Genomic DNA, 27,938 nt, shown 5'->3' on the forward strand with positions numbered 1-27,938 from the left:
CCTCGAGAAGGGTGCTAAGGAGACCTTGGGGGTCTCCACACAATGCCCCAGGCTTGTGTGGGAGGTGCCGGGCTTGTGATGCAGACACTAGGCCGCCCGTCCTTCAAACAGTCCCGGCCCCTGTGGCCACGCCATCCCAGCCCCAGTCCCCAAATCCAATCCCTGCCACGTGCAAAGAAGACTCGGGACGTTATCTAGAGCTCATCTGCCTGGGCTGCCCCTAAAGAGGGATGCCTAAAAGAAGCTCCGCCCTGCCAAGCTCCAGGAAGGTCTGGCCTGATGTTGGCCAAGCCTGGAAGGCTCACTGGTGGTGGTGTCCTTGATGAAGAGGCTGATCATGTGGCTGAGGGGGGGGCGCCGCTTGGTGACACAGGAGAGCCTTCCCAGCGAGGTTTCCTTCACCATCTCGGCACTGGGGAGGCGGTAGAGTGCAAGGTGGTTTTCCTGTTTGAAGAGCTCCTTGGCCCCAGGAGTGAAGCCTGCAGGGGGAGGGATAGCAACTCAGAGTGTCCGGGAGGAAGCACCTGCACCGCCCTCCCTGGCACGGAGACAAGCCCAGTCAGGCTGGGCTGCTTCCTGTCCCCTGCTCATCCCTCTGTTGGTTACTTTCCCAGACGAGATGAGGAAGCACTACCGAACGGTGCCTGGTTAAAGGGGGTGGTCAGAGCCTAAGAGGGCTGGGGTGCTGGCTGGCTCAGTTGGTTGAGCGTCCGACTCGATTTTGGCTCAGGTCATGATTTCACAGTTCATGAGTTCGAGCCCCACATCAGGCTCTGTGCTGACAGCACGGAGCTTGCTTGGGATTCTCTCTCCCTCTCTCTGCTCCTCCCCTGCTTGCATTCTCTCTCTCAAAATAAATAAACAGTAAAAAAAAAAAAAAAAGAAGCTAAGAGGGCTGACGGCGTTCTCCATGCGGCCATGGGGCACCAGCAGGTTCGGAAGCGGCGGCCAGCGTACCTATGAGGCGGGCCAGCTCGCAGAGGCCCCAGGGTACGTGCACGGGCAGGACGGCGCTGTGGCTCTCCTGCAGGGCGATGTTGCACAGGTGGTCTGAGAACCGGCACAGCCGCTCCGTGACGCTGGCGTTACACAAGTTCAGCAGCACGTTGAGACCCAGGGGCTTCAGGGAGGTAAGGTGCAGCTGCCAGTTGGAGTCATCGAACTGGATGCAGGAGGGGTTCTGCTGGTCCTGCGACAGGCTCAGCATCTCCAGGTGGTAGTCACACACGAAGTCCTCCGCTTCGTACGGCTCGCCCTCCAGCCCGGGCTGGGCCTCAAGGAAAACGTGGAGGGGAGAGGACAGCGTCAGACTGGAGGGTTCGTGCTCACGCTCTGTGCATCCCTCCCCGACACCCTTTCCCTGCCCTTGCTGGCCTTCAGCTGCTTCTAGTAGCTATCCCCAACGATGGCAGTACCCAGGCCAGGGAGGGAACAATGAAGGATCTCTTTCAGGCGGGTGGAAATATTTTAGAGGAAGCCGCCAGCTTTCTGTCTTTAGAAGGTGGTAACTAGGAGAAAGGGCCTCGCCCCGACCAATTACCATCTGCGAAATCCAGAAAGGGAGAAAGGGCCTACTTCCCGGAAGGGTCCCAGGTGAGGCCTTGGGAGGCGGCCCTGCCTGGCCAAGCCTGGTGGCCTGGGAACGGAGGCCGTGACATCTGCGCCCCATAGCCTCTTCGGCAGGGAGGCCGGGACACCCCACGGCTGCTCTCCACCTTCCTCTCACCTTGCCAGGCTCTTCTTCACCACCCTCTGTGTCCCTGCTGAAGCTCACATTGGAGCCGGATGGGTGTTTGCTGCGGCCGTGTGCTTTGTGGTGAGAGTAGAATTCAGGGGGCTTGGGACCATCACCGGGCCAGTCACCGCGTTCCTGCTCATTGGAAAGGTGCAGGGAAGTGTTCAGGGAGCCAGCCAGGAGGGCATCTCGTTCGTGGGGCTGAAGAGAACAAGGAGCACAGGCCTCGGACTGGGGTCCCAACAGCTGCCACGGACCAAGGAGGCAGGGCGGTTATGTCCCTTCACTGCTGGCTGTGGGGGCTCCGCCTCAACTGCCCAGCAGATCCTAATGGTGCTCGAGCCGTCCTTCTCCCTCTTAGCCTCACCCTCCCCGAGGCCACCGGCCGGGCCCAGAGCTGGGTCCCCGGGAGCCGGCCATACCTCCTCCTCTACCTCGGGGTGGCAGAAGGAGCGGGTGGACAGGTCATCCGTTAGGTCCTCGTGGCTGCTGTGTGGGGGCTCCACCTTCCCACTGAAGAACAACACGGTCTCCGGGCTGGGGTTTGGCCACGACAGGATCCCCTGTTTGTCCACACAGCATAGGACCTGCAGGGAGAGACAGGAATCGGGAAGGAGGCTTGGCATTCCCCAACTTGCCAGGGTCCACGTAAGTGGCAGAAAGGCACCCCACACATAGCCAGGCGGCAGGCCAGCTGAGGCGGGGTCCTCCCACGGGGCCCAGCCTCACCGTGACAGAGCCCAAGCTGTGCAACAGGCTGGAACTATGGCTCAGCGTCGGCGACGTCCCCTGGATCACCCGCAGGAAGTGACCCCAAATGCAGCGTAGCATTTCCTGGCGGAAGAGGCAAAGTCCAGCATTATTTCCCTAGAGATAGCCTCTGGGGCCAACAGAGGAAACAGTGCAGGGATGCCAGGAAGTTGGGGTTGGAGAGGCATTTGTCTGGGCAAAGCGCACTGCCCTCATGAGACAGGAGACTCAATGGCCACAAGGCAGGGGAGCCCCAGGGTTCCACAAGGGGCCAGCTTGAGGGAGGTCAGGTCGGTGCCTACGGAGGCCTGGGACCAAAGGTGTCCCAGGTGAGCATACCTGAGAGGAGACGGCTTCTGTATAGCTGCTGAGAGTGTCCTCCGAGAACTTGGCCAGCTGCGCAGAGAAGAGGGAGCCGGCTCAGGGGGCCACCCTCACACAGGCCTCCGAGCTGGAAGGTGGGGGGCCCCATGCCAGCAAGGCTCCCAACGCCGTTGGTAAAGGACACCCGGGCAGTCCCCGAATCCCCTGTCTGCTGAGCGCCAGGACAGACGCTCACCGGCCTCTCCCAGGCCTGGCCTGGAGAGCTGCCCAAGTCCTGCCCACATGCCGGGCCCGCAGTCTGCACCCATTCGCTGGGCACCCGCTTTTTGCTCCTGGTTTGTATTCTTTTCGCACTGTCCCCCAGATGCCTTGGAACAACCTACCAAGGAGCTGGGAGAGGCCTTGCTCATCTGAGCCAGGACGCGGGCTTCTCCACAGGCGGTCGCCAGAACCCAGAGGGCTGGAAAGAGCAGGGGGAGGACGGGCAGGACGCCGTTCACCTGGGAAAGCGTGAACCACACTGAAGGCTCCCAAGGAGCTGCTGGCCTGGAAGGAGGGAGGGAGGGAAGGGCTTCCCCGGCCCTGAAGCCATTCCCTGAGTAGAAAGGGACAGCTGTCCAGGGCAAGAAGAGAAGAAGGAAAGCAGGCATTCTTAAGTTTGAAGCCTGAGGGACCCTGGGGCCACAGAGAGGAAGGAACAGTCAGGGCGCCGTGAGGGGACCCAGGCGCCACAGAAAGTGCAAAGCAAGACAGTCGGGATACGGTGGGGGTTACCTGTAGCTGGAGGAGGGTGTACTGCCAGGACGTGACCCCAGGGGCATTCAGCATAAAGCGCAGGGCGTTGGTGATGAGGAAGCCGGCCTTTGGGGCACAGGAGAGGTGCAGCCTTAGCCCCCGCCACCCAGAGAGACACTCGGGCTCTAAGGTTCCCTTTCCTCTGCCCACTCACACGCCCCCAACCCCAGCACTGGCCAGCTCACTCTGGGATCCCTGTCTTCACTCACACGCTCACCTGAATCTGGCCCTGAGGCTCCCCCTTTTCCTTGGCCCTCTCCCCTGCCCCGCGCGGCCCGCCTCACGCACCAGGACCACAGGCACAGCGTAGTGCAACATCACCGACTGCACCGTGAACCGCTCGTTGTCCAGAGCAGTGACTGGGCGGGACAGGGCCATGTCCAGGCACCACCTGCAGAAAGGGGTGACCCTACAGTTGTGCAAACTCTCAGGAAGAGGCCAGAAACATGCACCTTTACGGGGCATCACTGAGTCAGGCAATCTCTCCTATTCCCTGGCCCCCACCAAGTCCCCCGCCCCCCAAGAGAGGGGTCTGGGGCAGCCTCCAGAGACGTCCCCTCAGAGTTCCAACAGGGGGGGAGAGGAACAATCACCCAGTCTAGGAATGCTCATGAGACACTAAAGAAAAGACCCCATAGAGGTGCCTGCCCTAAGGGAACCTCAGCGTAAACAAGGCTCCTCGTCACCCACCCCCTGTCCCCAGCTCACAGAGCCACTAGGGACGAGGAGAAGTCAGGGGACAGAAAGAAGGCAGGGCAGCAACCCTACCTGATGTTGTCAATCACCGGGGTCTCAAGGACGCGGAAGAGTCGGTGCTGCTGGGGGTTCTGTGGCCCTTTCTTCACTTCTCCCCTGGGGGAAGGGGGTGGAGAGAAAGGGGGAAACAGGTCTCCGGGCTCTAAGACAATGTGTTCATCATCCTGCCAGGGAGGAAGGGGGAGGAGGTTGAGGGCAATTAACAGGTTCATTGGGAAGCCACCCTTCCTTGACAATTCCAGCTAAATGGAAGCAGTTCATTGGGTTAGGGACCATCAGTTAGCAAAGAGTCAGCTGTGGGGCGGAGGGTTGGGGGCAGCTGTGGAACTGGATTCCCACAAGCTTAAGGGGCAGAGAAAAGAAAGAACAGGCCAAGAAGGAGAAAAATATTCTAGCCCTTCTCTGTTCTCCTAAGAGCCCTTGCCAAGAAGCCTGTGAGCTGGCCAGGAAGCTTCAGGATTAAGCCCTGGGGCCCTCCCACCATTGCCTGTGGATGCTCCCACGGCATTTCCAGGGGAGGAGAAAAGTCCTGAGCTACCTTGATCCCCCTCAGAGAGGCGAACGATTCCTGGCCGGGCCTCAGAGCTATGATGTCTCCTTCCACCAACAGGCTAACTGGCAGGTTGACCAGATGTCCATCTCTGTACGCCCAGTGCAGGGACCAGGATGGTGCAAAGGGCATGTGGAGGTCTGGGTACATGGCATCCGGCCACTTGATCTCCTTGCCATCCCTGAGCGCATCTGACGAGAATGGAAAGAGGAAAAGCACCTCACCCACAGCCCCACACCCCAGCCACCCAGCAGCACACACCATGGAGCGCGGCCTTCTTTCTCCTTCCTTTCCCAGAAGGTTTGCCGCAACCCACACCATTCACTCCGACTCGCCCAAGGTCACCTCCCCTGTGAAGCCTTTCCCACCGCTCCAGCCCAGGCACTGCCAAGGCCTCTGAACACCTGAAGCTCTTCTTCTTTGTAGCCCCGTTCCATTCAAAGACATTTCACAACCATGGCCGAGGGCTTTGAGGGGTGCAAAGATCAAAGAAGACACAGTCCCTGCCCTTGAGGAGCCATAACCGAAAAGAGAGATGCATGTGGGCAGATAACACCAAAGCAAGGCAAGCATGTGCTCAGAGTGTTAGGAAAGATCCCCGTGCTGCAGGGAGCACAGAGGAGCTGATGTGATCAGAGGTGGCTTCAGGGCAAAAGGGTGGGTCCTGAAGGAGGGGCAAGATCTTCAGTTAGAGCCGAGTGAGGGAGGAGCAGGGCAGGCAGGACAGCAGGATGGAGGCACAGAAGCAGGGAAGTCCGCAGTGGTTTTAGGACTGGGGAGTACTTTTCACGTGAGGGTGAGTAGCAGGAGAAGAGGCTGGAGAGGAAGGTTGGAGCCTGGGCCAGAGTTTCTGGGATGCTTTGATGAGCAACAGGGAGCCATGGATGCTTCCTGAGCAAGAGACTAAGCTCTCGGAGGGCAGGGCCCATCTTTCTCAGTCACTTCCTGTGCCTGGCACATGGCTGCAACTCATTGGTCATTTCAGAATGAAGCAACGTCTTCTCACTTAGCATTTATTTATTTATTTATTTATTTACAACAATTTAAATTTTTTTTTTTTATTTTAGATAGAGAATGCAAGTGGGGGAGAGGGGCAGAGGGAGACAGGAAGAGAATCTTAACCAGTCTCCATGCTCAGCACAGAGCTCGACATGGGACTCGATCCCATGACCCTGGGATCATGACCTCAGCCAAAATCAAGAGTCAGACACTCAACCAACTGAGCCACCCAGGCATCCCCTCATTTAGCATTCAAATGTCTGCTGCCCAGTACAGTTAGAGAAAGGTCTCAGACAACGGGTGTTTCTCTTACAAGACCACATGCCCTTGGGAAGTGGGAACCACCGTCTCTCAGAAGAACCTACCACCCCTGATCCATAGCTGGGGCGTAACCACTACCTGAATGAAAGGACAAGCAGAAATCTGACCGAGCAACTCCCTTCTTTAGGATCAGGGCTGCTCCATTTGGGGCTCCCGGCTCCGGGCCCCCACCCCTGATTCTTGCAGGTCTTAGACTTCTCCGGCCCATCTTCCCACCTGCCCTGGCCCAGTACCACTGGACAAGACAGACGTGGAAGGGAAAAATCTCACTGTTCTCCTGCCAAGAGAGGGTCTTCTCTGTTAGTCTCCCACCGTTAGCAGGCCTGCGTGCCGTGCCCAGGCCACCACCTGCATGCGCCTAGCTGTCCCTGGCTATCACTGTCCTGTTCAAAAGAGGGCAGGTGAGCCTTCTCACTCTCTTGACGCCAACAGCCGCCAGAACGCTGACCACCCGTGTGCCGGGCTCCTGGCTGGGACTCGGGAGAAGAGCTCACAGGGCTCCGACGCATCACAGGGCACTCTTTCCCGCCCGGCACGCCTGACCCCTGGCCTCACCTTGGATTTGGTCAATGATCCCTCGGAGCCTCCGCTCTACCTCCCTGCGCTTCAGCCGATCTTGCCGCCCGATGAGGATGAGGTTGAGAAGGAGCAGGAGGCACAGCGCCGAGGCGCTCACCAGCTCGGCCCCGTGGCTGGCAGGAAGGAGTGAAGGGGGTTCTAGCAGGGAGAGGGGCGCCCCGCCCCGGCCCCTTCTGGAAAGCGTGTCTGGTTCTGGTGCTGCCAGCAGCCAGCCAAGGGACTGAGGATTCCTAACAACCCGGACTTGGGGGTGGGGTGGGGGGCAGACATGCTGAACCTGAGGCGGGGGGGGGGGGGGGGGGGGGGGGCGGCCCGGAGGAGGGAGGGAGCTCACCTGCCCGCCGGCTGGCCCCCGTGGCAGCCCAGCAGCAGCAGCACCGCCAGCAGCATGAGCGAGGCCCCCGGCCAGTGGAAGCAGGAGCAGCGGTTACTGTGGTGCAGGAAGCTGCTCCTCCACATCTCCTGAGGAGGTGAGGAGGTGAGGAGGTGAGGAGGTGAGGAAGGGCGGCGGGGAGCGAGGGCCCGGGGAAGGAGCCGGGACGCAGCATCCTGCTGGAATCTGGCCACCTTCCACAGCTGCTTGACCCTGCCCCAGCCCTCCGACCGACTGGCCGCTCCCCCCTGCCCGCCCCCCCCTCCCCCCCAGGGCTGCCTCGGTCTCCTCCCGGGCTCCTGCGCCAAGTGCACCCAGGACATGAGTCTGCGAGGCAGCCCAGGGTCACCGGGAGAGTCACGGGCCTCCCACGCCTCTCCGCCATCCCACTCAGGCTCTGGGCTCCCTGTGAAAAAGCTTCCTTCACCTTCCACGTGAGACATTTCTTCCGTTCCTTCAGGTGTCCTTCCAGCACCGCCTCGAGCTGCTCCTTCAGGATGCTGAGGGCCTTCCGGGTGGACAGGCCCAGGGCCAAGGGTGGCTCGCCCTGGGAGGGAAGCAGAAGGCCCTCAGCATCTCTCTGGGCACCCCCCCCCCCAGTCACTGCCTGGAGTGGCCTTCCCTCATCCCTCCCCCCTGAATCCTCCCTCCTCTTCCTCCACTAGTCCCAGCCCTCAGGGTGTTGGCTCAAATCTCCACCACGTTAAAAATCCCCTACTCCTCAAGGCCAAGTTTAAAACAGAAACAGACCCGAAACTCTCTCTACTCAGGGTTTCCTAACCCACCTTCCAAGGCCATCAGCATCTCCCCACCCCTCGCACCGATCTGGCCCCTCACCTCCCCTCTACCTCTGCTGCCGTCTTTATATTTCACAGGCCGAAACATAGTGTGTTTTTAAGCAGGGAGAGGACAACTAACAAAGAGACGCTGTCTCTTCATTGTTCCTAGTAAAAGCATTAAGAAAAAAACCCACGATCTTCTGTTTCCACCATTTCACAGAAGGGAGGATGCTCCAGCATCGGGAAGGACACAATCTCAGACAAAAGACAGCTGCTCCCAGGAAAGGGACGACTGTCACGTCACCGAGGGTGGTGGAACGGGGCACGGATGGGGGTGGTCCTGGGCAACACCGGGGACCACCCACGTTGTCCTGTGTGACCCCAGCCTGGCCTCTTCTTATTGACAGCCCCATTCCTGGGTTTCGCTCCTGTCTTCTCCTTCTCTGACTGGCTTTTCTTTCCTGTCCATCTAACCCCACAGCCCACCCTAAGGCATCTCAACAAATTCATATAAGTTTCCAGGGCAACCTCAGCCACCATCATGGAGTAGTTGCTCATCACCACCAAGCTTACAATTCCTGAAGTTTACCTCTAGCCTGACCACTGCCCTGAATTCCGGCCTGTTTACTCAACTGCTGTACTGCTGTTTCACAGGGCCCAGGAGTGGTTTCATCCAAAACCCTGGAATGTGGCCCTTCCGGGCCCAGACAGCACAGCTCCTGCAGTGACCGCCCCCTCCCCCCAACCCTACCTCCCCTTCCCCCTCTCCAGTCTCTACCTTTTCCAAACCAACTGTGACATCCAGCCACAGTAGCAGACATCAGATCAACTGACCGCGTTTATCTTGCCAATCAAGCCCAGACTCCAAAGCATGATCTGCGATCTGCTAGTTCTCCAGTCCCCTTTCCGGCATTTCTTCCACTCCTGACGCAAGCCATGCTCTCCTAGCTGATGGGCGAGTACCTTTCTGCATTTTCCTACCAACAACACCCTGCCTGCCCCAGACAACTCTTACTCCCCCTTCAAGACTCAGCTCAAAGATCACCTGCTCTGGGAAATTTTCCCAAAACCAAGGGCTGCACTTACAGGAGAGGTTTGTATTCCAATAGCACACTGGACAACCTGGCTCACAGTCTGCGTCATGGAGAACTGTCATTATAGATGTACTTGTCTGGCTCTCCCACCTGGCTGTCAGTTCCCTGAAAACAGGTCTGAATTCTTCCATCTCCACACACCCCTGCAGCCAACTGCTAAGACAGGGCCTGGCACACGGCAGCAGCTCAGTGAACACTTGCTGAATGAATGCACGCATGGATTCTGGGATCCCAGTGACATCTCCATCAGGGGTTGTCAGCCGGGGATCTCTAGCAGAAACACCTGCAGCTTCTAAAAAGGTGGATGCCCAGGTCCCACCCAAATCCACTGAATCAAAACTTCAGAAGTTGGGATTGGTGCACCCATTGAATCTGATGCACAGATCCCCCGGTCGGGGGTCCTGGGAAAAAGAACACTCCCGGGGAAAGGAGGGCTGGGGGAGAACTGGGTCTTTCCCAGGGCCATCCCAAGAGCACCAGTGTGAGCTCCCACCAGGAAAGGTTCTTGAGTAAAAGGAGCAAAGCCCTAGACTTGGGGCGTCAAGAAAGGGACTGAGGTCATCTACTGAGTCTTGATCAAGGGTGGCTGAGCTGGTGACGCCCTGGCTGCCTCGGCCCATTGCCCTCCCCTACTCCACACCCGCCTTCCCTGGGGTCTGCCCTGGCTTTGCCCACTAATGTTCCAGACTTCCTCCTCTGTGCCTGTCTCCATATCCAGCCCTCTCCTTGGCAGCCTCGTCCTTCACAGGACACACGTCTCCATTACTAGAATGGGATGCTGCATGGGGGCAGTGTCCCCCGGCTGCAGACCCGCCCTGGTAGGACCCACCTGACTGGAGCCCCCACACTGGCCCATTGCCAGCTTTCTCAGTCCGAGAAATGAGGACGGGCTCCAGAGCAAACCTGGCCCCAAGACTTCCCAGATCCCTTGCCTAAATCTCCCCTAATCCCCACTCTCCATGCTGGCTTTGGGGGATTATGAAGATAAGAGCTGCTTCTTCCCAGAGGGGATAACTGGGTATTTCAGCTCAGGAAGAAATGGCCCTCTGGGCAGAGGGCCCGTACCCTAGCAAGGGTAAATATATACTCCAGAGCATCCACCTCCCTCTGGCAGAGATCCTGGGACCTTCCTGAAAAGCCGTGGTCCAGGACAAATGAGTGTCAGGTAAGGCTGAGGTCTGTACGTCTGCTTCCCTGACTCCTGCACGGGGGTGGGGGAGGGGAGGAAGAAAGGAAAAGGAGACCCGAGGCCTTCTCATGTCTAAGGGACTGGCCCAGGGCGTGATGCCTGGGCCAGGGAAGAAGAAGATTTGGGCCAGGGAAGAAGAAGTTGGGTACACAGGGCCTCCCACACCACCCCTCCACCCCTGCCCACTTCTCCCCCAGGAGCTTTATGAGCTCCCTCTCCGCAGGGGGAGACGTGAAGCTTCCCAAGACGGACTTGCCAGGGCCTCCAGGAACGCTGCAGTGAGAAAACCTCCCGGAGGCAGGGAAGGGCTGGCCTGCAGAGGTAGAAAGGCTGCCCGCCAAAGAGATGGGGATTGGGCAGGACAGAGGGAGGGCTGGATAAATCCCAGGGGGCTGCAGGTCACATGGGAAGCTGCTGGGTCTGGGATGCGGACCATGCTCAGGAAGGCAGGCAAGGGCTAAGAGGAGCAACCAGGGAACCAGGGTGGCGCCCCTCCTCCAGCCAGGCTTTTAGACTTTGGACACCCGCAGTTCCCCTCTGCTTGCCCTGTGGCTGTCCTGACATCCGCTGCCTCATGCCAGGTGCCCCCAAACCCAGGGCTTCCCCTTCCACAACCCAGAAACTGATTCCCTTTCTCTCTGCACCCGGCTTCCTGGGACCTGCACACTGCTGTTCTCCAGGCGTCTCCAGGTGTGGGAGGTATGGGCCAGAGGGCAAAGTGCTCCTGGGTCAGGGCCAGCAGAGGCCTGCGGAACGGACTGTGTGTGTCTGCCCACGCATGTTGTGTCTGGCCAGGAACACCAGCTCCAGACTGGCGATTAAAGACAGCACAGCAGAGGAAAAGTAGCCATTCTGTAATTACATGCTTCCCGAAGAAAGTGCCTGCCCGTACAGGTAGGCCCTGGGGCGAGGACACAGCCTTCTGGGCCAGCCTCCTCTGCCTGGCCCCAGCCACGCTCATCTAAATGCCATGGCCCCCTCGCTGACACGGAACAGCAACACCTCACCCTGTCTCCAGCGGGAGAGTCCGGTTGCAGGTAAAATCAGTTTTCTCTCACGGCACCTTCCCTGCTGCAACGTGAGAGCCAAAGCCGAGGAACTTGGCGGAACTTGGGCATCTTCAAGGGAAATTAAGAAAGGGCCACGCGCGAGCTGGCCCCGCCGGCCTTTCTCAATACACGAGTGAGGCTGGGCGCCAGGGGGGGACCCTGTACACGGATGCGTATGGTTGGTTTGAGAAAGAAGGACCTGACTCGTACACACGCCACCCGAAGGTCTGCTTTTCTTGTCCACAGGGCCAAGAAAGCTGCCCCAGCCTTAAGTACCCACAGGGAGTAAGAGATTCTTCCTGCTTCCAGATGCTCAAAATCTGCCACTCCGCCCCACCGCCAGACACCTCCCAAGACGTTCCCAGGGTGAGGCAGGATGGCTGGTCGAGATCTCCACACCAGAGGCAGGCTCCTGCCTCCCCACTCACACCGATGCTTTACAGGTAGAAGCAACCCCATCCCGCCGTTTTAAATGTCAGACTCAAGCGGACCCAACAGAGTAGCTTGAGCCCCTACGAAACCCAGGCTCAGGGGATGCTGGCCACAAATGCCCCTCATGAGCTGCACTTCTCCTGCCTGCTCCGTCATCAAAGGGGGGACACGGGGAGGGCATGGGGCTTTAAAGGAGCGGAAGGGTGGGGAGAGGACTCTATCCATCAAATCAGAACTGTAAAAAAAAACCCGCTACTGAACAGGACCAGATCTGCAGGGCCTGACGCAGAGCATCTGGGTCAGTCTAACAAGCCTTTCCAGAACTAACACCCCTGAGCTCTCCCGCACCACCTCGGTCAGGTTTCCCAGGTGGCCCGGAGCCACAAGTCCCCGGCCCCCAGCCCTTGTCCTTTCAGGACTCCTCACAGGTCCACACAGCTGCTCTTTTCCTTCCCACTCCACCTATTTGGGGAGCAGAAACCAGGTCCCAGAGGCTCAGGTAGATAGGTTACAAACATAGACGGGGACCCTTAGCCTTGACAACAGCAGATAGCCACTAATTAGAACTGGCTGGCCCTTGAACCAAGTCCCCAGGTCACAGCTTTCTTAGCCTGTGCAGGTGGGGAGGGGACCCACATAGTGCCTAAATCACTGAAGCTGGTCCTTTTTAGTAGCCACGATAAATCTCTTCTGAGCATGGCCAGACACAAATCAGCCTTGTCTTCAGCCAGGCAAAGCAAAGCCCCCAGCTTCTTCCTCTTCCGGGCGCATGCTGACCTTGGCGCTTCGACCCATCAACCCATCTTCTTCCTCCTGCGACCACCCAGACTGAGGAAGAAATCAGCCTGGCCCTGGTTGCTCCTACCTCAATGACCCATGTGATCCGGGGGGGAAAAACAAAACAAAACAAAAAACCCTTGCTGGCCCCAAGGAGGGGTGGCTTCCAGGCCCAGGGCTTCCCGTCACCTGTGCATGGAGACCCAGGTCCCAGCATAACTCGATAGGATGCCCCACTGGGACACTCAGCTCCAGTCCTACTCTGGGTGCCTCGGAAGCCTGGCTGGCAGCTCCCTGGACACACGGGCATTGTGGCTCCCATTCTCAGCCTCCTTCCTCAGTCCCAGCTACCTCATAACCTGAGCTGCCTGCGGTTCGGCACCCATCTTCAAGACTGGCGCAAATTGCTAAGTCAAAGCCGTGCACCCAAAGCAGAGAACAAGGCGTTTGTAACAGAAATATAAAACCAAGTTGGCATATACTCACTTTGGTGCATTTGCCCCGATGGGGCATCCATAGCTCTGTCTGCTTAAAGAGCATGGGGGAGAGCCTGAGCCACAGAAGTCAACTACAGAACTTCCACCACCACCCTCAAGCAGAGAGGAGAAGAGACAGGAAGGGGGAGAGGGAGAGGGTGAGAGGAGAGAGAAAGAGAGGCGAGGGCTGGGGAGCTAGGAGCCGGAGCCGCAGCGGATCCGGATCCGTGCAGAGCGGAGCTTCAGCCTGCTGATTAATTCAGCCTATTTCCAGTCACGCTGCAGATTTAGGGAGGGAGGAGGAGGCAGTGCTACAACGGCGGCCGGCGGGCGTGGGAGGGAGGGAGAGGCGAGCAGGGGGGAGGGAGGAGCCGGGCTGAGAGGAGAAAGTTTGTAGATGCTCTGCCAGATGCCCAGGAGCTTGGTCCATTCATCAGAGGCCACCGAGGGGTGAGTGCAGGGGCACCCGCGGCCAAGGGGCTGTGCATGCATGGGGAGGAGAGGCCGTGCAGGAGGTGGCTGCTGGAACCTGGGGGCAACCGTGGCCCCCAGGGGTACCTGGACTCTCCCCCCGGACCACCTCTCCTTGGCCCCCAACTCACTGGGCAAGGTGGGCGCCCGCCATCCATGAGAGCTCCCCCGAAACGCTCAGAGACTCCCCGAATGGAGCCACGCCAGCAACAGCTCTTCCCACAGTTCTAGCTGCAGGAAGGAGGGGAGGGGGGACTTGCCAGTTATTAATAGCAGCACATCCGTGTGGAGGGGAAGGACAGGCCATTGAGAAGCCTGGAGCCGTGGCTTCTAAGAGGCAGAGCACGGGGCCCGGAATCAGGCGGAAGAATCCAGTGCGAGAATCCAGCTGAAGGGGGAGGAGCCAGCAGACAGGAAGGGCTTCTGAGGGTTCCAATACCTAAGACCTAACACCTTCCCACCAGGTTGGGGCGAGGAACCCCAACAGCAGAGATGGGCCAGCAGCTGATAATCACGCAGTCACATTTAGACATACCTGCCAAAGAGCTTCTGGGACAGGAGACCCCTGCGGACATGGGCCCTCATCTCCCAGCCAGTGACCTGGGGCTCCACGAGCACTGGGACCCCCGAATTTGACACACGGGCAGCTCTCAGTGCAGACCCTCAAAAGGCCTTGGGAGTGGACCGCAAATTTCTCGGCCTGCGTCCAGGCCACCTTTAGGAAGGGGCTGTAAAACCCCAAGGGAGACGAAGCAGCCCAACAGGTCCAATAACTAGAGAGCCTGAACACTTTTCTCCAGGGCCCTGTTTCCTAGACAACACCAACAACACCAACAACACCATCTCCAGCTGCAGGGAGGGGAAGAGAGAGCCTCGGCTGAGTTCAATTCCGCCTCTCTCCTCCCCCGACCCAGCGCAGCCCCCTCCCCGCCCCCCCTCCTCTGCCAAATCCAGATCTGAACAGGAGCAGAAAAGGAGGGGCCAGGCAGTCCAGAGGTTAAGGGCGGGAAGTCTCCGCGAGGTGCAGGCCAGGGGGTGGAGGAGGCAGCAGTGCAGTGGGCCGTAGCCTTAGCAAACCGCCAGGAAGAGGCTGGCATCCCCCTGTCCCCTGCTCCCAGGAGACACTTTCCCTTTCTGCTTTCTGCCAGGGCCCTGCTCTGTGGGCACCACAACTAAGCAAGCACTCTCCCTGCTGTGCGCTGGGCCCTGGAAAGAACAGCTCATAGGGTCTAAGCCAGCGGCTCAGCGGGACCCCAATGAGGCCCTCTCCCACCCCGCCCCTTCCCACACTGCCAGCCTCAGCAAGTGAAAAGGGATCGCTGCACCCAAGAAACAGAAGCCCAGGCGCTCACTGCCACAGCACCTCCTCCACAGCGGACCCGGAACCGAGGAGATAAGGTTCTGACGGGGACAATGAGGACCAGTAGGTCATGAAGGGGAGCGGGGGGAGAAAAAAAATCAACCGGCAACAGCCAAGCTGATCCTGGGCTACAGCCAGGGGACGACGGGCCCTTTCCATCAACCTCTGCCATCCAGCTCTCTTTGTTCCCATGCCTCTGAGAAGCCCTGACTCTTGGAGGCCACCCGGGGTGATCTTTACAAGCCCATGTATACAACTCACGAGGAGGCGCCTCCGGTAGAAACCGTGTCCAGTTCTATTTCTTAACTGCTTGTACCGTCAGTTCCTCAGCTGGACTGTAAGCGTCTCCAAGCCAGGGGCTACCTCCCCACGGCCTAGAGCTCCACCAACCCAAAGGAAGGGTTCCATGAATGCAGCTGATGATGTTTCTAGGACAGGACTCATCTCTCCAGAAGGACAAAGACGAGAATAAAGAAAAATTCTCTAGGAAAAATGACCCCTGAGACCTAACCATCTTGGGCTCTCAAGTGTTCTTACTCAGGCTCGAGAGAGAAGCCAGCCCGCTGGCTGGATCACAGAACTTTGTTTCCCCAATTCACTAGAAACCTGGTGTTTCAGCAACACGCTGGAACCAGAGGACAACACCGTCCTCTGTTTTGAGACACTCAGCCTCACCCAGGCAGGCCACCATATCACACAATATCAAAGCTTCAAGGGGGTGCTCCCTGGAATTGAACAGTGCACAGCTCTTACAGCTGTATACAGCACCCTTGCAGCCAGGCTAGTAGCTTTCCCTCTGTGCCAATCCTACTAGGATGGACCCCTGGAGAGCAGCCAGAGGCATCTGTGAACAGGACGCTGAACATACCTGCTTCAGGTTCAGGCCTACAAGCTCTTCCACAGCTGGCCCAGAGGCATGTGAAGCCTGGAACTGAACGAGCCAGCAGTCAGCCAGGCTCCACCAGGGACCCAGCGTGCAGACCCACAGCTCCCTCTCCAGACCTTCCAAGATCTCTTTGGCAGGAAGATCACTATCCATAAGTTCAAGCTGATAAATATTTCCTAAGCCTTTGCTGCATGCCAGGCTCTAGGCTAGGAGTCAGGGACACTGGGATCAAGTGGGACCGACAGGTTGTTTCGATACCGTGTGGTGGGCACAGTGGCGGAGGGACTATGACTGCTGGAAAGAGGGTCCTCTGGAGGGGAGGGAGGACTTATCAGGAGAAGGTGATGGCTCTTGAAGAAAGAATAGCAGGAGTTTGTCAGGAAAAAAAAAAAAAATAGGAGCCTAAACGTGGACGGTGTGCCCAAACTCTGAAGCATTCAGAATTACTAGTGCTAAAGACCACGGCGGGGGAGGCTAGGGACACTGGGCCAACAGGCAGCAGTGGATTACGGAGGGCTCTGCCCACCACACCCAAGGTTTCAGCAGGTGGTGTGGACCCACTGGTGACTTTTAAGCAGAGGGGACAAAAGGCCATCTCTGCATTCTGGATACCTTCATCTGACAGCAAGTGGAGGAAGGAGATCAGAGACAGAGGGACCCGTGGGAAGCTGTGGCAGAAGTCCAGACAAGAGACGGAAGGCCCTCTGCCGGGGTGGTCTCCGTCACGGGAGAGGGATACTCTGATTGACGGCAGACCGATGCCAGGAGAAGGCAGTGTACCTGGAGGCTGGGAGGTGTACCTGCGTCAGGCAATGAGGAGGAAGGGGGGGGCCGACCTCGCAGATGCCTGGGCCTCCTGGCTCTCACCTCCAGCTGGTTACGCAGCTGTGTTTGGAGTCTGACTGGGGAGCTCTTCTCTAACCACAGAGAGGGTGCCCAACAGTACTCAACATGGCTCAGCAGGTTGGGGCAGAGCCCTACAAAGAGCAAACCAACGAAATTACACACCCCTGGGCAAGAAGTGGAAGACTGGCTTGGCGCCAACCCAAATCAGAAACCTGCTCCCATGCCGCTGCGCTAACTGGTCGACCCCTTGTCCTGTGCTCCCGGCTCCCAGAGCGCTTCCCAGCCCAGCGACAGCACCCTCTCAGGGGGGGTCACCATCCCGTACCCCAATCCTCAGAGCCACACACCCCCTGTCACTTTTGGCTTAAAGCCTCCCCCAGTGAGGACCCCCCAGGCAAACACAAGTAGGGAGAGTCCAACAGAGGCACACAGACAATACCCATAAGGGAACCGAGCATGGCCTACCACGTGCTTCTCCTTCAGATCCATGGGCCCAGAGTACTGCAGGCATGCCCAGATGAATGTGATCACCCCCAAAAGGAAGGCTCCTCCCCAGCATGTACAAGGCCCAGTGACTCCGTCACAGTCATGGCATCTGGGGAGAAAGACAGAAGAGATCCCATGAGTCCAGGTTGTTGAACAAGCAGCTACTGAGAAACACGACGGTGTCGTCTATACAACAGAGCACTACGTGGGAAAGACTTGACCCCTGGGCACCAGAGCCCGGCCGGTCCTGCCCAGGCCACGCCGGAGGGGTGAAGTTTCCCCTCTGTGAGCCCTCATTTTCGGAGGCACACTATGTTTTGCTCCGCATGTACTCTAACTCACAGACTTCCGGCAAGCAGGAAAAACGTTGATTTCTCAGCTTTTTAGAAAGTAAAGATGAGGGATACCCAGCTGGCTCAGTTTTGAATTTGAGCCGCGCGTTGGGTGTAGAGATTACTTAAATAAATAAACACTTAAAAAAAAAAAAAAAGGGGCGCCTGGGTGGCGCAGTCGGTTAAGCGTCCGACTTCAGCCAGGTCACGATCTCGCGGTCCGTGAGTTCGAGCCCCGCGTCAGGCTCTGGGCTGATGGCTCGGAGCCTGGAGCCTGTTTCCGATTCTGTGTCTCCCTCTCTCTCTGCCCCTCCCCCGTTCATGCTCTGTCTCTCTCTGTCCCAAAAATAAATAAAAAATGTTGAAAAAAAAAAAATTAAAAAAAAAAAAAAAAAAGATCAGGGAAATTCATTCATTCATTCATTCATTTTAAAAATAAATAAAAGTTAGGGGGCGCCTGGCTGGCTCAGTCAGTAGAGCATGCAACTGCTGATATCAGGGTCGTGAGTTCAAGCCCCACATTGGGCATGGAACCTACTTAAGATTTAAAAAAAAAATTTTTTTTTTAACAAATAAATAAATAAAAGTGAGCATTAAGGTAACCGGAACCCCCCCACATGCCCACAAACACGCCCCCCCCCACGTACATGTATGCCCGCACATACATGCCCACACACGTGTCCACACACACGTGCCCACGTGTCACGTAGCCGAACCTCTTGTGTGCTTTGCTGATAGGGCAGCGCTCAACGGGCACCTGGGCACACACCTACCAGGACGGGTGATCCGATCTCGACGACAATCTGGAAAATGAAGGCTAGCCCTACCTCCCCACACAACCCCTGACTGTCACCCATCCATCCTGGCAGCCGGCACACTGTAAAGGTTTCAGACCAGGGAGTGTTTGGGTAGGGTGCCACTGAGTAATCTGGTTCGGTGCCCAGTGACTCCTTGTGGAGTAAGCACCAACCTGCTGACTAGGGCAGTTCTTTCTGGGGCCTGTAGCAAAGCCTTGTTAAGAGGAGCTGGTCAGAGCCTGGGAGAAATGATCCATAAAAGAGCTGTCTAGAAACAAAAAAAAAAGCTGTGTCCAGGGGACCCCAGCCAGGAGGCCTAGGCTCTGCAGTCACCCACTCCACTCTAGGACCCCGTGTGATTCCTCTCATGGCAGCACCAGGGCTGACCTCACGCGTCTGTGCTTCCACACCTCTCCCTACGCCTGCCTTTGCAGCCGAGGCTTTCAGAGCCGAGTGAGCCAGCCCCAGAGGGTCAGAGACAGACAGTGACACTGGAAGTGGCCTCGCAGTGCAGTGACATTTGGTCCTTGGCAGCCAACTGAAATGGGATCCTGAGCGGCTGAATCCACGTCTCCCCAAGGCCGCTCTGACTCACGCAGCCCAGGCCATGTTTACGAGTACAGCGTACAGAGCAAGCTCCCCATACGCCCCATCCCAGCAGGGGCTGGATGAGGTAGCTGCCACACAAAACAAGGCACCAGAAGCCAGATGGGGATTGTGCTTAACTCCTTCTGCCAACACGACGAGAGTGAAATAACTTTGCGGCCAGCTGGAACCACAGTGTTCAGAGAGGGCAGCCAGGAGCAGGACATATTTCTAAGAGTCTCTGTTTTCCCATCACTCCATACATGGGATTCTGGGAAAGAATGGTCCTCAACTGCCTGATCTGAAACCAGCAGCTAGATCCTTAAAGGGCCAGTTCTACCCCTCGTCCAATGTGAAAGAAAGCACAGGCTTCAAAGCCAAATACCCCTGGTTCAAATCCTGGCTCCAACATGTATCAACTGCCAAATCACCTTGGCCAATTACTTGTCTCTCTGAGCCTCAGGGTCCTTGTTCATAGAATGATGCCTATTTCACAAAGAAGGAACAAGAATTACATAAAATATTATATGCAAAGGGTCTAGTACAGTATTTAGCATATGGTAGGTGTTAATAAATACTTGCCATTACTATCACCAAGAAATAAGAAATATGAACAAAGTGCCACCTAGGTGAAGAATAAAGACTCAGAAGTAAGGAGAACAGGGGTGCCTGGCTGGCTCAGTCAGTAGAGCGTACGACTCTTGATCTCGGAGTCATGAGTTCAAGCCCCACACTGGGCCTAGAGAAAAATTATTAAAAAAAAAAAAAAAAAAAAAAAAAAAAGGAAAAGAAATGAAAGGCATAAAGATTGTAAAGAAATATGTGAAACTGTCTTTATTTGCAGAAGGCTAGATAATATATGAAAAAATTCTAAGGAATAGAACATATAAGTGTGCAAGGTTACAAGATACAGGTCAAAATACAAAATACAAATATAAATTAAATTTGTACGTGCTATAATGAAATATAGAAAAATAGGACACTTTCAATATCACTTACAATAGCACCAAAAAAAAAACCCCACAAAATACTTAGGGATGACTTTTTAAAATATATATGTAAGGGGCCCCTGGTTGGCTCAGTCAATTAAGCATCCAACTTCGGCTCAGGTCATGATCTCACAGTTTGTGGATTTGAGCCCCACATCGGACTCTGTGTTGACAGCTTGGAGCCTGAAGCCTCCTTCAGATTCTGTCTCCCTCTCTCTCTGCCCCTCCCTTGCTTGTTCTCTCTCTCTCTCTCTCTCTCTCTCTCTCAAAAATAAATAAATAAACATTAAAAATTATTATATATGGCCTATACACTATTGAGAGAAATTCAAGACCTAAATAAATGGAGAGATATACCATGTTCATAGATTGGAAGACTCAATATTAACATTTAATGTTTAAATAATTAAATGTTAAAATTTATATTAATATATTCATGTTTATCAATATTAATACCCATACATACCCTATTGGAATGCCTAAAATGAAAAAGACTGACAATATTTAGTGTTGGTGAGGATATGAACCCATAAATTGTTGATGGGAATGTAACATGGTACAATCACTCTGGAAAACATTTTGGCAGTTTCTAAGAAAGTTAAGTATACATTCACTATATATCCTAGTAATGAAAACATACTTCTTCAAAAAGAACTTTATACAAATGTTCATAGCATCTTTATTCAAAATAGCCCAAAACTGGAAACAACCCAAATGTCTGTTCACATGTGAATGAACTGTGGTATATCCATACAATGGAATTCTGCCCAGAAGGAGTGACCAAACAGAGGAGTGACTGACACATACAACAATGTGGCTGAATCTCAAAAACATTTGCTGAGTGAAAGAAGCACAAAAGAGCACATAGCATATGATCCCATTATATAAAATTGAGAACAGGTGAAATTAATCTATGGTGACAATAAGCAGGGAAGGGGTTGCCTAGGGTCATGGGGAGGGAAAGACTGCAAAGGGCACAGGGGTCTTTTGTTCAATATCTTGACTGTGGGTGGCAGTGACGAGGGTGTATAGTTTTGTCAAAACTCTTTGAACTACATACTTAAATAGGTGCATCCTATCTTGTGGAAATATTGCGTCAGTAGAGTTCATTTCTAAAAAGTAAGGTGGGATCTGAGATCCAACTAATCAGCTCTACCAAGCTCTAAAATGCCTAGCACACGCAAGATATGGTGGATATAAAAGAGAAGGGTTGATGAGGGAAGTGAACATTTATTAAATGCCTACTGCACATAATAACTGTATATATTTACTAAGCGTACGGAATGGTCCTGCTTTGACAAAAGTATAAGATATAGTCCCTTCCATAGAGGGATTTATACTATAGCCAGGTTTTGAATATTGTGAGAAAACATAACTAAATATTCACACTGGCATTGAAATACCAAATGAGAATTGCAAATGGGGGCTGGCGGGGCCAGGGATCCCTTCCTGGAAGAAGCCAAGACCCAAGTGGTGCACTCAGGAAAGCTTAAGGGTGAGAAGAGGGAGAACAAGGAGTCTCAACAAAGCCACCAAGGAAGAAATGGACAGAGCCTTTTTGAAAGATGGTGATCTGATCTGTTCGATTAGAGCAGAAGACCTAAGTAAGAGAGAAGAAATGAAAGGCCACATAGAGAGGGGAATCAGGAGCTGAAATGCATAGGTGCTCGAAGGCCAAAACAAAGTGACCCTGGGGAGTCGCTGAAGGTTTCTGAGCAGGTCCCAGTATTTTAAGAGGGTAGAGAACGGATCAGAGGGGGAAGGGAAAGAAATTACAGGCAGAAGAGGTAGACGAAAATTACAGTAATTTTGGTTTGCCATGACGAGTATCTAGACAAAGGCAGCATAGTAGCCATGGAAACAAAGGGACGGATGCTTCCTGGTGCCAAGTTCAGATCCAGCATCAAAAAGAGCTAAGTGGATGCCCAAGGTTCAGGTGGAGGGCGAGCTGAGGAGTTGGCTGTCCTTCTAATCCCTTCCAATACAATCTTCATTAGCTCTGCTTATACTCTAGCCATACCCAACACCCAGAAAACACAATGCGGGGGACTTGTATTCAGCTGAATAGCTGTGCCCAAAGGGTACTAACTGATGGATTGATGTTCAGCTGGAAGGAGGTTTTTTAATAACAAGCCTCAGGGTTCTCTCCTTGGTGGCATCCTAATCAATATTTTTATCAATGACTTGGGTGAGAAAACAGATGGTGTGCTAATCTCAGATAGCATAAATCTGGAAACAAGATAAAAGTCAAGATCCAAGAAGATCTCAACAGGCTGCACCTAACAGATTCAATTTAACTGTAATAGATTCGATATTATGTCCTATGCTTAGGTTCAAAAACTATTTAGGGGCGCGTGGGTGGCTCAGTTGATTAAGCGGCTGGCTACTGATTTCAGCTCAGGTCATGATCTCACAGTTCATGAGTTCGAGCCCTGCATCAGGCTCTGTGCTCATAGCTTGGAGCCTGATTCGGATCCTCTGTCCTCCCTCCCCCACCCCCGCCCCCCCCTCTCAAAAATAACTAAACATCAAAAACTATTGTGTAAAACTACTCTAAGTGGCTTAATTAAGTGCAATTTCAATACAGGTGACATGGCCACCCCAAGCTCATTCACAGTTAGGCTGCATTAACAGACATGTTAATTAATTAACATGCCACATCCCCCAAAAACAGAGAGGTAAGTCTGATTTTTGTACCTATCAGAGCACACCTGGAATATTTTGTTCATTTGTCCATCACGCACACTGACAAAAGTGGGGAGCTTTCTGACAGCAGCAGAAAGGTTGAGGAAATTCTGATATGAGAAATGCTGGAAAGGATTAGCCACTTGGCCAAAGCACACTTGGTAAGAGCCGTCTAGAAGGGCACAATGGCTGCCACATGAATGGAGGGCCAGACTTACTCCAGGGGGGACAGACTGGGACTCAACATGAGCGATATCTTTTACATAATTAGAACTGTATAAAAAAATGGAACAGGCTGCCCTGAAAGGCAACGAGCTCCCCAGCACCGGAAGGATCCAAGCAGAGGCTGGGAAATTATGGAGATAATAAATACATCAGGGAGCAAATAAGAAAGGAATAACCTTTTATAATGTCTTCTAACCCTGAGAGATCAAGAAATCCAGCAGCTTCTACATATGAAAAGATGCTCAGTTCCACTTGTAATAAGAGACATTCACAGGGGCGCCTGGGTGGCGCAGTCGGTTAAAGCGTCCGACTTCAGCCAGGTCACGATCTCGCGGTTCGTGAGTTCGAGCCCCGAGTCAGGCTCTGGGCTGATGGCTCGGAGCCTGGAGCCTGTTTCCGATTCTGTGTCTCCCTCTCTCTCTGCCCCTCCCCCGTTCATGCTCTGTCTCTCTCTGTCCCAAAAATAAAATAAAAAACGTTGAAAAAAAAAAAAATTTAAAAGAGACATTCACATTAGACTACCGCAAAAGAACAAAGTTTGGAAGGCTTTCACCATCCAACTTCAAGGTTTGTAAAGCCACAGCAATCAAGGCAGTGTGGTATTGGCCTGGTAATAGAGAATCCAGAAATAGATCCAGATATATTTGGTCAATTGATTTTTGAGAAGCCTGCAAAGGCAATTCAGTGGAGAAAAGTCTTTTCAACAGACTATACTGGAAAAATTGAACATTGAGATAAAAAAAAAAGGGACTTGGAAATACAGCTTGCACTATATACAAAAATTAAGTAAAAATGGATCCTACACCTAAATGTAAAAATATAAAATTTCTAAAAGTACATAAAAGAAAATCTTTGTGACTTTGGTTTAGATTTCTTTCCTTTTTTTAAAAAAAAAATTTTTAATGTTTATTTTTGAGAAAGAGACAGAGACAGAGCACAAGCAGGGGAGGGGCAGAGAGAGAGGGAGACGCAGAATCTGAGGCAGGATCCAGGGTCAAAGCTGTCAGCACAGAGCCCGATGTGGGGCTTAAACTCATGGACCATGAGATCATAACCTGAGCTGAAGTCAGACGCCTGAGTGAACCACCCAGGCGCCCCAAGCATCCAACTCTTGATTTTGCCTCAGGTTCAAGTCCCATATCAGCACAGAGCCTGCTTGGGATTCTCTCTCTCCCTGTCTGCCTCTCCCCCAATCATGCATGTGTGTGCACATGTGCACGTGCACTGTCTCTCAAAAATAAACATTAAAAAAAATAAAAAATAAAATGATCGATTTTATCACAATAAAAAAACCCCCACCAACTTCTGATTCTGATTTTGCTATTGGATCTGGCTTATATTACTAAGCAATACTCCCCCTTTTGAGTTCCATGTCAACTTCAGGGATATTTATGCTCTTTTAAACACATCTTTGATTTTCTCTCCAGTATATATCTTTTCCAAGTACTTCCCAATAGTTTTCTGTTCACCTCCCTACTAAGGAATATTGCTATTATGAATGTCTTTTTCAAAAGGATCCTGAAATTAATAAAACTGGGTTCAGGGGCACCTGGGTGGCTCAGTCAGTTAAGTGTCGGCCTTCGGCTCAAGTCATGATCTCAAGATTCACAAGTCCAAGCCCTGCATCAGGCTCTCTGGCTCTCTACTGTCAGCGCACAGCCCACTTTGGATCCTCCTTCTCTGCCCCTCCCCCACTCTCTTGCTCACTCTCTCAAAAATAAATAAACATTTAAAAAGAAAAAAACAACTGGGTTCATATAATTACACTGAGATGTCTGGTTTCCCAAAGGCTGCTGTAAGCCCTGGAAGGGTCTCCTTCCCTTGGGCACCCCTGACTCCCCCACCACTTTGGTCTTTGGAGCTAGGGAAACCCAAAGCAATCAGCGTGAAATGTGCCGAGCTTGAGGCAGGCATCAGGCCGGTTTAAATCTGGCCCTTACCCTACTTGCCACACCATGTGACCAATACTGTTTACTACTGTCTCAGCAGCCACAGGCGAAGCTTATTATTATACAAACCCCTGATCACCAAACCACACATTCTGGCTGGCGGGTCAGTTCCGGAAGAAAAACATTCCTGTTACAGCTTTGACCTACCCTTTAGCTCACCTGTGCTACTACAAACAAATCCAGGCTTGGAAACCAGGGTTCAAACAATATTTTTAAAGGAACCTAGCTTTTAGCTAAAGAAAGACAGTCTCAAGGAAACGACACTGACACAATAACAAGATAAAAAATACTGACACACATTTACCAGTGGAGAAGTGCCAACCGTGACCTGGGACTTTCTCACTTGGAACACCAGGAATGGGTTTAGAGGTTTTGTGTCTTTCCAACTCACTATTGTAAGAGCTCAGACTCAACTCACCAGGTAAGGTTCAGTAAAGCCTTGGGTTTAGGTAGTATTTACATTAGCCCCCTTCCCCCTCCTCATAGACACCGTTTCCCAAGCCCAACATTAGGGAAAGGGCAGTGGGACAGAACCAAAGTACTGTGACCTTCACTTCTCATTAGTTCAGCAGGAGTTAAGCTTTCCAAAAGGCTGATTCTCAACACTTGGAGCTGGCACTCCCTAGCAACTTCTCAAAATAGAATTGTGAAGGGCTTTCTGTTTTCTTCCATCTCACCGCCCAGCCCTTGTTCTCCCGGTCTAATCTTCTGATGTCGGGTCACCACAAACAAGGGGCAGGGTAGGGGTGGGGGTGGGGGGGAGTTCAAGGGCAGTTAACTCTCAATTGTTTGGAGGCTGATTATCAAGGGGATGGTTTGTACTTCACCTCCCCGGTCAAGGAAGCGGCTCCGTGGTATCCACCAGTTTCTCTATTTGAAGTTCTAACAAAAAGAACCAGTGAGCAAGGATGTTAAAGCTAACAGGGCAGCCAATATAAGACTTGCAGATAATTTGTGGATTTTATTTGAACACGCTGCCCCTGTTCCAGGGTTCATAATAGGCTACATTCTGATGTGTTCTGATCTTTAGAGTGATTTTCAAACTTTTTTATCCCATGGACCATTTTTATTTGACTCTTCAGATGATGTGCCTTATCTGTGCCATTGCTTAAAAAAAAAAAAAAAAAATTAAAACCACCTGTTGGAATACGAAGATCAGCCCTTCTTTTGCCAAGATTACCACAGAGACATACCACAGTAGTATTTCTTCTGCAGTGGTTCCCAACCTCTTTCTGCCTCTACACTGTTCTTCTTATAGGAGACATATCCCTGTCAGTAACACTACAATAACACAACAGTTCCGCCAAAATGGAGGAAGAGGTTACGATGCTTTGCCTCCATCCCTTCCTGCTCTCTCAACTGAGAATCGCTGAAATCATTTGGCCCCATATAGAAAGACCACAGTAAATATTAATGCAAGAAATCCGCCAGTGAACTACCTGTTGGTTACTTACAAATAACAAATGCAAACGTGTATTAACCTAGTAAGCGCTGGTACCTATGCCATATACACCTATCGATAGAGATCCTCCGTATACTCTCTCGTTTAAGGCCCTCCATCACCCTGCAAGAAGCTCAGAGAAGTTAAGGAACTTGATTTCTCACTCTCACCTAGGAAACAACTGGTGTAGTGGATAAAGAACTGAAGCATCTGGACCTCAGAGTTCCAGTCCTGGCTCCAGGTGACCCCGGCCCCGCCTCTTTGCCCCTCCCAAAAGTTACTCTCCACATTTGTAAAATAAAAACATTACAGCTCCTCCTTCCCCACTTCCGTCGTCGAAGGGTGCCCGGGGAATAACTGAAGGATGTCACTGAAGCTGAGTGTGTGAACAAAGCATGAGAAAACTAACATCTCCAAAGCTAAAATTACATGCCTGAAGGGAAACAGATTTCAGTGCAAGGCTTCCTCCTTTTTTTTTTTTTTTTTTTTTTCCCCTAGAGCCATACAAAAACTCGGAAGAGAGGGTGGGATGTAGCAGCACGTGACCAAAATCAACGAACACGCCAAAGTGCAGCCTGTGGTTCCACACCAATGAAAGGGCAAGGTTTCCCTGGCATCTGGCACCGGGCACCCGGCAGGGGCTCACGCCGTGGCACGCGAGGGACTGTGAGACTGGACTTCTGGGGTGTGCGGCAGGGGAAGGAGGGCACAGCACAGCAGTCGGTTTGCAGGATGGCAAGTACTGTGTTCCTATAGTTGCTTCTAAGGAGTCTTTAAACGTTTCTGGAAAGACGGAAAGAAAAGAAAAGAAAAGAAAAGAAAAAAAAAAAAAAAGAAAAGGCAGGGCATGCTCAAACTGCACCGTCGCCGCTCAGGGTTTAGCCCCATCCGGTTCCATCCACCTGGACACGGGACGCGGTCAGCACGAGGGCCCGGGCGGCAGCAGAGAGCGCGCGCAGCGGGGACAACGGTCTGAACTGGGGCTGGGGGTGTGGGCCCCCAGAGGCCTGTAAATACACTGGGCTTCGGCGCTGGAAGCCCCCCTGCGCCAGGGCCCAGCCACCACAAACCTGGGGCAGGGTTCTTTGTTGGCAGGAGGCTTCGATCTGACGCGGGACCCCCAAGGGGCCAAGCCAGGACCAAGGACAAGTGTGAGCACCTGGGGAAAGGAAATGGCCAGGGGCTGGAGGCAAGAGCCCGTCCCTTGACTCCCCCTTCGAAGAGATCCCCCGAGGCCATTTCCTGGGTGCAGACCCCAGACTCCTCTCTCCTTGGCCAAGAATCCAGAGGACGTCGAAGGCCGAGCCCCACGCCCCCTTGCTTCCCTGCTCCCCTTGCTTCGGGCCACTGGCCTTCTCGTACTTACCGGGGCCCAGGGGGCTGTCTTCCTTGCTCGCGTCCTCTTCCCTCCCAGCCCCCTCCTCACTTCACGTCCCCTCCTCCAGGGGCCGCGGCCATGTCCGTTGCTGGCAACTCTAAGGGGGCTTGCCTCCTTTCTCGGACAACAGGGACGCCGCTAGCAAGCTAAAGTTCTGGACGCCGATTGGTTGAAATCCGAGACGGGTGGAGATTCCTGGCTTCTTATTGGCTGCACTGCGCGCTAGACTGTAGCTAAAATCGTCCCTCTGGGAGCCTGGCGGAATTAAACGCCGAGTGATGCGGGCGGGAGAGTAGGAAACCCCTGTCCATCCTTGGGCATGTTGCTCTGGCGCTTTCGGGTTCAGAGGTCCTGACTAGAGGCGAGGGCACGGCTTCCACCTCAATTACTTTTCCTACGTAATTATCCAAAAAAGATGGACAGAGCCCCGCCCCAGCCGCCTTCTTTCTTTCTTTTTAAAATCAGTCCTTTTGCAGAGCACCCGCGTCTCCTACTTCTTCTAAGTAAGCTCCCTTCTTGTTGCTGTGAAC

At 53.6% G+C, this 27,938-nt stretch overlaps 1 protein-coding gene across 8 annotated transcripts in view; it reads right to left on the bottom strand.

The window, feature by feature from the left end:
• The window catches only part of TMEM94 (transmembrane protein 94), a 34,020-nt gene extending 6,531 nt beyond the window's left edge, over window positions 1–27,489 (bottom strand). For 2 of the 8 annotated variants that reach the window (XM_049635733.1, XM_049635732.1), the window contains exons 1-15: window positions 12,989–13,583; window positions 7,610–7,729; window positions 7,144–7,271; window positions 6,786–6,922; window positions 4,899–5,101; window positions 4,373–4,524; window positions 3,893–3,995; window positions 3,584–3,670; window positions 3,193–3,309; window positions 2,825–2,881; window positions 2,465–2,569; window positions 2,170–2,322; window positions 1,727–1,936; window positions 958–1,273; window positions 306–479 (exon numbers count right to left, since the gene is read on the bottom strand). In XM_049635733.1, the coding sequence (XP_049491690.1) occupies window positions 306–479; window positions 958–1,273; window positions 1,727–1,936; window positions 2,170–2,322; window positions 2,465–2,569; window positions 2,825–2,881; window positions 3,193–3,309; window positions 3,584–3,670; window positions 3,893–3,995; window positions 4,373–4,524; window positions 4,899–5,101; window positions 6,786–6,922; window positions 7,144–7,271; window positions 7,610–7,729; window positions 12,989–13,042 (2,116 nt within the window). In that variant the 5' untranslated portion in view covers window positions 13,043–13,583. Of the gene's footprint in view, window positions 1–305; window positions 480–957; window positions 1,274–1,726; window positions 1,937–2,157; window positions 2,323–2,464; window positions 2,570–2,824; window positions 2,882–3,192; window positions 3,310–3,583; window positions 3,671–3,892; window positions 3,996–4,372; window positions 4,525–4,898; window positions 5,102–6,785; window positions 6,923–7,143; window positions 7,272–7,609; window positions 7,730–12,988; window positions 13,584–17,006; window positions 17,137–27,396 lie in introns of those variants that run through there. The other 6 variants (XM_049635731.1, XM_049635730.1, XM_049635735.1 and 3 more) reach the window with 5 other exon arrangements.
• Window positions 27,490–27,938: the final 449 nt, after the last annotated feature.

Source organism: Panthera uncia, chromosome E1, assembly GCF_023721935.1.
Source record: "Panthera uncia isolate 11264 chromosome E1, Puncia_PCG_1.0, whole genome shotgun sequence".
NCBI classification, from domain to species: domain Eukaryota; kingdom Metazoa; phylum Chordata; class Mammalia; order Carnivora; family Felidae; genus Panthera; species Panthera uncia.